Source organism: Arachis duranensis, chromosome 5 (genome assembly GCF_000817695.3).
Source record: "Arachis duranensis cultivar V14167 chromosome 5, aradu.V14167.gnm2.J7QH, whole genome shotgun sequence".
Taxonomy (NCBI): domain Eukaryota; kingdom Viridiplantae; phylum Streptophyta; class Magnoliopsida; order Fabales; family Fabaceae; genus Arachis; species Arachis duranensis.
In genome coordinates, this window is record NC_029776.3 from 88,471,891 (window position 1) to 88,482,651 (window position 10,761).

At 35.2% G+C, this 10,761-nt stretch overlaps 2 protein-coding genes across 3 annotated transcripts; one reads left to right on the forward strand and one right to left on the reverse strand.

The window, feature by feature from the left end:
- The first annotated feature begins 269 nt into the window (after window positions 1-269).
- On the forward strand, window positions 270-2,482 carry LOC107490311 (uncharacterized). 2 transcript variants are annotated; one of them, XM_016111088.3, is made up of 3 exons: window positions 270-431; window positions 1,003-1,226; window positions 2,077-2,482. In XM_016111088.3, the coding sequence occupies exons 2-3, from the start codon at window positions 1,044-1,046 to the stop codon at window positions 2,329-2,331; spliced, it is 438 nt and encodes a 145-aa protein (XP_015966574.1). In that variant the 5' UTR covers window positions 270-431; window positions 1,003-1,043; the 3' UTR covers window positions 2,332-2,482. The 2 variants fall into 2 exon arrangements, with proteins under 2 accessions (XP_015966574.1, XP_052117916.1); XM_052261956.1 differs by having other exon boundaries at window positions 275-431; window positions 1,007-1,226.
- Window positions 2,483-3,193: 711 nt separating this feature from the next.
- On the reverse strand, window positions 3,194-10,211 carry LOC107490310 (golgin candidate 1). Its single transcript, XM_016111087.3, has 20 exons — window positions 9,923-10,211; window positions 9,246-9,326; window positions 8,521-8,567; window positions 7,834-8,439; window positions 7,683-7,745; window positions 7,444-7,521; window positions 7,132-7,335; window positions 6,362-6,418; window positions 6,191-6,265; window positions 6,039-6,110; window positions 5,487-5,549; window positions 5,279-5,377; window positions 4,925-5,002; window positions 4,730-4,798; window positions 4,556-4,603; window positions 4,380-4,475; window positions 4,221-4,297; window positions 3,810-3,855; window positions 3,629-3,727; window positions 3,194-3,532 (listed from the first exon to the last, which is right to left on the reverse strand). Exons 1-20 carry the CDS (start codon window positions 9,948-9,950, stop codon window positions 3,383-3,385), a joined length of 2,136 nt encoding a protein of 711 aa, XP_015966573.3. The 5' UTR covers window positions 9,951-10,211; the 3' UTR covers window positions 3,194-3,382.
- Window positions 10,212-10,761: the final 550 nt, after the last annotated feature.

A 10,761-nucleotide genomic window follows, 5' to 3' on the forward strand; every position in this document is an offset into this window, starting at 1 on the left:
AACCAGCTGAGCCCATTAAATAATTCAGTTGTTATTATTAAAACAATATTTACATGACCAAAAACCAAACTATATAAGAGGCCCATTTTGTTAGCCCAAGCCCACTATATTAAAATTTTTTATCAACAAAATTTCCTTCTTCTCTAATTTGTAGTGGGCAAAATGAGTTATTGGACTCCAGACCAAAAAATAGGAAACAAAGTGGTGCATTGGACTACAAATTGAATTTCCGAAATTGCCCTCGCCTTAAATATCACACTGATCACAGTTCGCAAACCCGTTCGCTCTTCTTACTCGAGTGTGAGCTCTTCTCTTCTCCCTCCCTCTCGCAGCACCTCCTGCCTCCGCCGCCGTCCTCGAAATCCACTCTCCTCCTTCTCGCCGTCGGCGCCGCAGACCAAGCAGTCATTCGCATTCCTATTACGCTTGAGGTAAACTTTTACCCCCAATATTTTTTGGATTTCTGATGTTGATTTGCTTGGTACCTTTTTTATCGCATGATATTTTTACTAAAAATTAGATTTTAATAAAAGTATATTATATATTTTTCTGGTGGTAGAGAGAACATATGATATGTATAGAACTGGAAAAGTAAAATTTTCAGCTCATTGATGTTCTTTTTGTTGTAAGTATCGAAGTTTATAACGAGAAGTGCTTAAAATGAAAGTATTTGCAGTGATTCATTATATAGTTAATATAACTTGGATTGAATTGAAATCTTAGGGTATGTTTGGTTGGGGTACAAATAGGGTGGAAATTTTTATGGATGAGCTTCATGTGTAAATTTACACATTGAACTTATCCATGAAGATATTCACCTCATTTTCAAACCACCACTACCACCACCACTGCAAGTACCCTTAGAATAGATATCACAGATCACGGATCTATCCGATTGTATAAGCGAAATCCAACCAAGTTCGATGTTGATAATTTTGTTGCTAAAAAAGTGTGATATTAGCAACATAGTTAGCCTTCCTAATCAACTTCTATCTGATGCAGAAAGGTAGCTGACTTGGCCGTCCTAGTGCAGGAGGAATAAGATGCCACTTTACGATTGTATGCTTCTGTTTAAGCCCCATATACAGAAGAAAGACCTCTTGGATTTGGTTACTAGGGTGGGGAAACATGTTTGTAGAAGAAATGGGGTTGTCACCGGTGTTAAGAGTTTCGGAGAAGTTCAATTAGGCTACGGTATAAAAAAGTTAGATGGCAGACATTTTAAGGTGAGGTTGATGACTATTCGCAATGTTGAATGACTTTCACTGTGCATGCATATGCAATTCTTTTTATTTTTTCCATTATAGTTTTATTTATATTTATCAGCTTTGATGTGTGCAAGTGTTTTTTCTGCCTAATGAAATTTGGAATTCAATTGATGTTTCGCTGATCTCATCTATTATTTGAAATTTATGGTGATGGTGGAACTTAATAAAATTTTACTTATTTGACCGATATTTTAGATTAATGAATTCATTCACCAATTAGCATAGGGTTCCCTCCCACCCAAGGAACTGTTATGTTTGATGTGGTATTGTTCTGTTATACATGCGCATCATTTGTATCATTTACCAATTCACCTTGTTGTATTACATTGCTACCTGTGAGTCAGTGGTGTGTGGTCTAATCACCATTGTTTGGTGAATAATTGTTTCTTCACTGTTTAAGTCAAAATCTCAGTGAGTGAACGGCTTTTATCATTCGGGTTATATTAGTAATGGACAGAGCCATGTGTTTACAGAAACTACCAGATGAATGTGGTTTAACCTTAATGTAAAAATGGCTCCGTTGGTATGCTGAATAGTTTGGAGAAATGTTCAACATAACTAGCTCATTAGTTAAAGTTGATTTATTGGATGTGTAAATTTTAGACTGTGGTCATGTGGCTCAAAGAAGTGAATTGCAACTTCTTATTGGAAAATCAAAGGAGTGAATGCTTCTTTTGAATGTGTGGTTTGCCGCATGCTGCATGTGAAATAGCCATATTGACAAATTTATCTGAGGTAGCAATGGAAAATTATCAATTAGTCAATTGTAATTTAATGTATTGTAGTTTTCCTTTTTTACATGATGTAGGGCTATTTGATGCAACTGAGCATGATGGCTACTCCTGAAATAAACAAGGAGCTGCACTATCTAAACAAGGAAGACCGGTTACTCCGCTGGCTTCTGGTTAAACAACGGGACTTTAGATTTGGAAATGAGTTCTTTAGTGAGCAAGGTGCACTTGAGCTAAGCAATTTGTCTCAAATCAGAAGACCTGATGATGATGAGGACGACGACGACGACGATGACGAGGATGAGTATGAGGTAGATGAAGAAACAAAGTGAAGTGAAAGAGAATTGAGTGTTTTTGTTTGCTTCTACTGTGAGACTATGAAACCATTGGCCTTGCATTTTACGTGCCAGACATCTAGTTATTGATAGTCAGTTAACAAGCACACGATCAATGAGCATAACGATGTTTTTATTTTTATCTTTATTTTTGTTTTTCGGGTATTAGATGTTGTCTCTCTTATTGTTAGTTTGAAGAATAATCTTTTGGAGAGAGGTTGGTAAACTTCTTGATTTACATGGTAGTCTATCCCAGGAACTAAAGCAATTGAGCTATACTTGTATCTTACGTTTAGTATCTCTGGAAAGAGTAGTTGTAAATGGGTAAAAATGAGCAACTTGAATATCCGTTGATATTTCAATTTCTCAATGTAATATGTTATGCAACAAATGTTAACTCCTCTTGAATTCCATCTTATACTTTTACAGTGCAAAATAATATGCTCAGATTCTTAGGGGTAAAAAAAATTATCAATTATATATTTCTCATAGTTATGGGATAGTATCTTACATTTGATACAAAAAGTCAAAGGAAATAACAAAAGAAACTTGTATCTACAACATTTATCTTCCAGAAGGAATACATTTTCACTTAAAACAACGAATAAAACATGTCATTAAAGAATTGGATTCGCTCAACAGGTTTACAATAAACATGGTGATACAACTGAGTTAGCTTCAGCAAATCCCAACATATTTTCTAAATTCTAACTGCAGCAAATGCTCTAATATTTTTCCTCTTTTGCATTGGATCCTTAGGTATTTTGGTGAATCAATTCGAAGGCATTCTAAGCAGCCACATTGTAAATGCACACTTGAAATATATAGTCAATAAAGGATCAACACCAGGTACGCACAGGGGGCAAAAGGTGAGGCTGCAGTCGGCAATACTTGATAGCAGTTCAGTATCCAAAATCATTAACGTGACTGCATATCACAAACTCGGTGGGAGGTGGAAGAATCAATTTTGGGGTCCGAAAATCGATTCTGAGATTAATGTCTGGTTAACTTGGTAAAACCAATTGTGGCATCTAGAATTTAGTTTCTATTATAATAATTCTACAGTAGAATCAATTCTACAAAAACAGAATAAAATGCACAGTTGCGCACTAATAATTGTCATCTTTGCGGTGCAACGGCTGAATATATTTACCTGAAGGCGGTGTAAGAGATACATCAAGAAGAGATGTACAAATACCTGTTGCAATTTCTCAAGGTTAGCAGAGTTCATTTCTTTCCATGGTATTAATCTCAGATATTTGACACTTTTAAGCATCAAATTAAGCAATCTCACCAAATAGAAAAAAAGAATAACTCGAGCTGTGGGATAACGCCAGAGAAATCTTGTTGCCCTGACAGCTCCCGAATCTAACAATTTCACTGCCTTTTGCAACTGCACGTGGCAAGCCAAATACAAAGTAAAAACTAATGCTCAAAGGGGGAATGGGAATAACATGAGACATGATGATTGTTACCTGAATACTTGCACCAACCAGATGACGGTGATGCACAGGAAGAGCCCTGCAATTATTACTTTATAAGATAACTTTCCAAAGTCTACAAGTGGAAATCAAAACACAGATGGAGAAGTGACAAAGATATGAAAGAGGAATAACTAAATAATCGAGTGATATTATCAACCAACTATTCATTTTCTTTTTTCTTTTCTTTCTTTTTTTAATAGAAAGGAAGAAGATGAAGAAGAAAAAGAGAGAAACAGCTACATCAGAGATGATTTAACATGGGGATGTAAACAAATTAGTTCTACAAAAGATTGATGATTTTAAAGGTTTTGCCTTAACTTTGCACCCTATTGGCCTATAAGTTCTAAAAATGCAACACAGATAAACAATCTCTATATGCTAACATCATATGAAGAAACATACTCAAGGGATTTTATTTCAGTCTCATCTTCCCAAGATGTTGACGCTCGACGAGAAACCCTACTTCGTTCAGCTTCTGCCTGTTCAACATGATAGTGATATCAGATGCACAGTCAAACTAACAATCAAGTAGCCACAGGAATCTAACAAATAACAACATACCTGTGCTTCTTGAAGACGCTTAATTTCCTTCTCCAATTGAAACTCCGTTGCAGCTTTTTCACTAACCATGGTTTCTAATTGTGTTTGTTTGTAGTACTGAGACGAAGGTAGTACATTAATTTAATGAACATTACAATTAATTGCAATCTAACACATGATGAGAAATTGCAAATTACCAGGAGGTCAGTCAGTTCCCGATAACGTTTCTCTAACTCCATGTGCTCCTGTTACATGGATATAATGCTTGCTTAGTACAAGTAATATTCCAAAAAATGTGTATCCTACCTACAGATTCAAATTTTAACCCCATTCAACAAAATAAGATATTCATGAAAAACACCCCCTATCACCTGACGTGAGTAATGCTCAGCATCCCTCTTCATGGCAGCCATTTCAACTCTCATCTTCTGAAATTCAGCCTGAAACCGTGAAACCAAACATATAAGAAATAATAGGAAAGTAAACTATGAACTACAAAACAGGAGACCGTTATCTACTTATCTCTGATAAACTTTATTAATAGATAAGTAAAAAGAAAAACTTGCCTCCAAGGAAGATAGCTTATTTTCAGCTTCCCTCTGACCCTGACGTGCACGCTCCAGTTCTTCCTGCCGTGCCTGCATCTAATATATGAAATGTACCAGCTCCATAAGGATGAATAATTTATCACAAATATTTGCATAATTTCACTAAAACAGAATTTAAACAATAATGATGTGTGTCAATGGCCCAACAGTTGGTGCCAGAATCATTTTGGTCTTTTGGCAGCAATAGCTCAAGTAATTTTCCCACATACCCCTCCCATTCCCCCACCAACAACCCCCACCCCTCTTGGAACTCTCAGAACTTTCTGTTAAACCTATTAAAGCATATGGCTAGCCTGTATGCAAACAATATACCTGAATAACTTGATTTGCTTCTTCTGGTGACTTTTTTTGTTCACGACGCAGCCGGGCTTCCATATCTTGAAGCTCTTGATTTAAAGATGAACATTCTACCTAAAAAAATGTTGACAAAAGCTTCAGTAGATCTCCATGGCAGAATATTAATTACTAATCAGCCTTCATGGTTTAGAATAAAAAAATAAAGATTAATTGTTCTATGTACCTCAAGAAGTGCCACCTTCTGCTCAAGTTCAGTGGCCTTTGCTGTCCTCTCATCTGCTATTCTCTGAAAAAATAAGCAACTAAAATCAATGTATTAACCTTGATTGAAAAGGGAGACTAGTAGTAGCCTTATTTACACGGATGATTTCCTTGTGGATTTGGTACCACTACTCATGATTAATTTGTAAAACAGATACATTGTTAGTAATTTAAAAAAAGCAAGACTAAATAGCAGCATTCAATGAGCTGAAATGATCTCCCTTGCCTCTTTCAAATTTAATAAAACACAAAAGCTTTCAAGACTTCTGATGATGAAAATCATTTTATAATCATCTTAAAATTTACTATACAAGATCCTTTTGTATTCTCAAAGATTTCTAATCCAATGAATGAGAACACCTAGGAATTTAAAATTAAACACAATAAAACAAAAACAGAACAGAAACCAGTGACGGACACCAAAATGGAAGTTAAAACAAACAGAAAATAATAGTTCAACAGGACGTGTACACTAATTAAAAATTAAATAAAATGCAGTAAATTCTTACATTACCTGTATCCTTGCAAGTGCTGTAGATGACTCAATGGCTCGTTGCTCCAAGTCTACTTCTCTTTCCATAGCAGCCTGTTACACCAATCACACAATCACTTGAATGTAAGGCAAATACATAAGAATAAAAGAAATAAACAATTCAAGATACATACCATTTTGGTAGCATTATGCGCTGCACGTTCCTCTTCTGCTCTTCGTTCTGCAGATGCTAGCTCCTCTCTTAGAGCCTACGAGGATAACAGATTTTTTACACAAAAAGCTTTATCATATTAATGGAAAATATCATACAAGTATAGGAAGCATGTAACGGAGAACCAACTTACCTGCATCATCCTTGTTTCTGTTAACTCTCGATTTCTCATCATAGATTCCATGTTTACCTAATAAGATATAAACAGTGTTATCCAAGCATTACGATGAACGTACAAGCCATAGTGAAACGAGAAGTCCTAAATATATAGAAGGAAACTAATGAAGAAACCAACAGAATCAAGAGGATTGTCATTTTACTCAATCCAAAGTAGCCAAAGGTTTTCCTAATTTATTGAGAAAAAGACTCCGGATATCGTCTAATTCAGCAAAATTTAAGACAGGGCAGAAAGACACACTTCGGATTTCGGAATGGATAAATGCAGCTTATAGCTATATTATGGTCAGTGGGATAATATATTTCAATTAATTGCAGTTTTCTTATGAATTGGAAACATGCATTTCCAGCAACCAACATCATTCATAAACAATAAATTCTTGGTAGGCCAAGGAAACGGTGCAAGCCAGATATTAACATTAATAAACCAACATGGAGAAAAGTATTATTCAAACTGCAAGACCCTGAAGGCAATACGCAGAAGGTAGCAGCATTCAAGCGATCCAATGAGTTAATCAGAGAAGGATAAAGCTTCCACAAGGCCAAAGCAAATATTAGAGAATAAAGTTCTGAAAAAAACAAAAAAGTAAGTTGCAAGGCTGACACCAGGTTCTCTATGAGGGAGGCTTTGGCATCTCTTGATTCCTATTGAACTCCAAAGTAGTAGCATGTATGGACATAAAATACTGCATGAAAGCTTATTTAAATAAATTAACAAAGAAGAACCTGAATGGAAGCTAGATTTCCTTCAGATTGTGCAGCCTGCCTCTTAAGTGCATCCATGGAACTTAGAAGTGCCTCAATTTCAGCATTTTTGGCTGCCAAGGCCTCAACCATATTTGATTCAACTCTTGTTACTTCCCTTTTACTTTCAGACAAATCCTTCTGTAGCTGTTTTATGTTAGCTTCATATGATTTACTCAGCGCTCTCTGTAAATATGGAATTATTTTAGTAATGCAACAACTCAAGTGTTTCATTGCCAGCATATAATGAGACATTCCAGTCTCTGAAACCAGGACATAGTAATTGTATTTCACCTCTGCAGTGAGAAGTTCCTCTAGTTGTGCATTTTCAGATTTGTATTCTTGAAGGCGAGTTGATAATCCAGCACAGACCTAAGCATCGTGAAAAAGTATAAATCAGGCATCTATAATAGCAATTACAAAGAAACACAATTCAACATTCCACAAATACTCTACATGATCTTTATCTGATCAAGATTGTCCCATATCTGAGGCTAAGCCAACACAAATATTGGTTCAAACAACATTCTTACCCGAGCTAACCTTGCCTCTTTGGACCCACCAGTTGATTTTGTTGTTTTAAGCAACCCTTGAGCCTATGAACCGACTAAAAAATTAGAAGAAAAGATGTGATGTTTTATGAAATAATGATTGATAAATTAATTTCTCCAAAATCAGTGTTACCTCTTCAAGTTGATCTTGTACTTTCTGTGGGGAGATCTCGGTTTTATGATGCTGATCATTCTTTCTATTCGGAACTGATTCATTCTTTACATCACCATCTTTAGGTTCATCATCATTATTAGGAATAATATCAGCACCCACAGATTCTGATCTCTCTTGATTCACATTTTGATTTGCATCCAGATCCCTAGGCTTGTTAGTTTGGCCAACATTAGTGAGTTCATCACTTGGGGCTTCAATTCCTTTGGAAGTTTGGGGAGGATCCTCCTCATAAGCATTCTCTTTGACAGGCTCACCATTTGTAGATACAGTGGCAACTTCAGAAACAGTTTCAGCTGCTAAAACTTTCACATCATCTGTGGCATGTTTACCAACATCATCAGTTGGCTTTTGTGATAATGAAGTGTCGGACAAGGGAGACGTTGAATCCACAGGTTGCTCCTTGTTCGGTTGGTCTGCAGATATGGGGGTACTCCGATCATTTTCAGCTACAAGTTCAACATTGTCCCTCTGAGTTGTTGCATCCACTGCTGCAGCTAGAGTTTCACTTTTCTCTGCAGTGGCATCACTCGTTACAGTTGCTGGCGTGGATAGTCTCTTATGAGCCTGAAGAAAACAAGAAGAGAGGCTCAACTTGAAAATTAACTACAAGATCATTATCCATGTATAGTAATGCACAGGCAATACCTTGACTTTTTTGGTCCTGTTGCCTTTAGATCCTTGCCCATTGGAAGCTATTTCAAAAAAAGTTAAGATACAATAAACAACTGCTAGCACTTCTAATAACAGAATATGCAAAACTTAATATTGAAAAGGCACGCTTTTTTACTCATTTATTCTAGTTTAAAATTAAACTAGATAATGACAAGACTATATAACTATGGCATGGTTTGATTCACCTAGCCAATTCCACATAGCTAAACAAAGATTATTATTAGTAGTAGTAACAGTCGTTATTTTCATAGATCAACCTAGATACAAATTAGATGTAAAACCTTTAAATTTAGAAGGAAGAAAGTAAAAGATTTGTTAGTGGTATAGTTTAAAAAGAAAGCTCTGCGAAAACCATTTTCCTGAAGGGATGGCCATTTCTGCAAAACACACATAAGTTTTATGTCTTACAACTTAAGTTGAGGTATCAAACCGTCTTCTCTTGACCTAGCAAAAGTTTACACCAAACTTTTAAGCCAATATATTACTCAATATAAAAGATCACAAAATGGAACTCACATTTAAGAACCATCAATAGTCAAACTAAAATATATAACACAAGAAACCTTCTAATCATCATGGTTTTAGAAGTCTATCTTTTGAATAAACTGTCAGCATAACTTCACAAAAATATACCCAGGATTGATTCTAGGTATTTGGCATAAACCGATCGCTAAAAGGCAGGTAAAAGAAATCAAAACCTGGAGGCTTAGAGTCTGGTTGTTCTTCAGCTAAGTCACTGACAACCAGCTTTGCTCTTCGATCTACATGTTCGAATAAATCTGATAAAAAAATAAAAAAGAAAAAGGCATGTCAAATTTGAACTCAAAATAATAAACTCATTACATAACAAGGCAACACCCTGAAAAGCAAGCACTACAAAAGAAGGTGAGCTCCATTGAGATCAAATGAACTAGTGCAGGCGCCCTTCTCTTGATTAGACATGTACATTGAAATTTTAAACATGTTATACTCCTTACACTATATGGACAAAGCATCAGAGATTATGTATGGGGGTATATCATATTATGTAAAATAGTTAACATTCACTAATTAATTCCCTAACTCTCAATAAATTGACTTTCATCCTAATATTATAACTCAATGCCAAACTTAACCTTAATTAAAAACTTGGCATGTTGATTTGAAGAATAAGAGCGTGTCAGCGTTAACGATGTGTTGCAGGTTCAGTGAATCGATCAAAATATAAGAAGATGCAATGATGCCAGCTGAGACCAAAACCTCTCTGAGCTCCCAAAATCATTTTCGAATCAAACTCGGAATAAAAATTAAATAACAAAGTTGAATCAACGCCGAAAAAAGAATGATTTCGACGGAAATGGGTGAAACTGCGAATGTATTCAGGGAGATCAATTACCTTCAGCTGCTTTGAGCCACGACGCCATTGCAGGGAATGAATATGCTTAGATTCGAGTGCAGTTCGAATGGTTCTTCTTCTTCTTGTTGTTTATTCAGAGATCCGGTAATTGAGCTTCCATCACCGAAACGACGTCGTTTAAGGTAGCTTAATCTTCAAAACCAAAGCGAGAATTGAAAGCACTGAAACTGATCTCTTTCTCTTTCTCTTTCTCTCTGTTCTTGCAGAATTCAGAATCGCGCGAGAAATTAGAAAACCGCTACTTTCTCGAGGTTGGGTGTATGGGTACTCCACTCTTACATCTATGCACAACAATATTGGCCCTCCAATCTTTTATTTAAGCCTTTTCAATTTATTTTTAAATATTATAATTTTTGGCTATGTAGTCGGTTAATATTGGTAATTTGGCAAAATTTAAAGCATCTTTAATGTTAGATCAAATTTTAATTTTTCTAGTCACCAAAGTCACCAAAATTTTAATTTTTCTTTTTTCTATTTTAAATTAGAAGTAAAATTCGAATCTAAAATTTTTAAGTGAGAAGAAGAGATTATGTTAGGAGGAGAGTTACATATTAGAAAAAAGGGACAACGATCTCCTTAATTTTAATTTTTTACATATAAATTATATGTAAATTTTAGTTTAGTTCCCTCTTAAAAACTTATTTTAATATTATTTTATTGTGTAAATAATTTTATCCCCCTCTAATATTTTTTTTAACTCTATTTCTGGATTATGTCATTTGAATTATAGTTCGTTGACAATTTTAATTTTATTTTGTATTTTATAAGATAACATAAAAATATTTATGGGATCATGTGTAACAAATAATAATTTAAAA

Bases quoted from the DNA above. Each gene is read 5' to 3' on its own strand.
- LOC107490310 (XM_016111087.3), bottom strand. From the start codon at position 9,950: ATGGCGTCGTGGCTCAAAGCAGCTGAAG. The intron at 6,266-6,361 runs GTAAGTTGGTTC...TTATCCTCGTAG, and splicing joins CAGAAACAAGGATGATGCAG to GCTCTAAGAGAGGAGCTAGC. The intron at 4,799-4,924 runs GCAAGTTTTTCT...TCACGGTTTCAG, and splicing joins ATAAGCTATCTTCCTTGGAG to GCTGAATTTCAGAAGATGAG.
- LOC107490311 (XM_016111088.3), top strand. From the start codon at position 1,044: ATGCCACTTTACGATTGTATGCTTCTGTTTAAGCCCCATATACAGAAG. The intron at 1,227-2,076 runs GTGAGGTTGATG...TACATGATGTAG, and splicing joins TAGATGGCAGACATTTTAAG to GGCTATTTGATGCAACTGAG.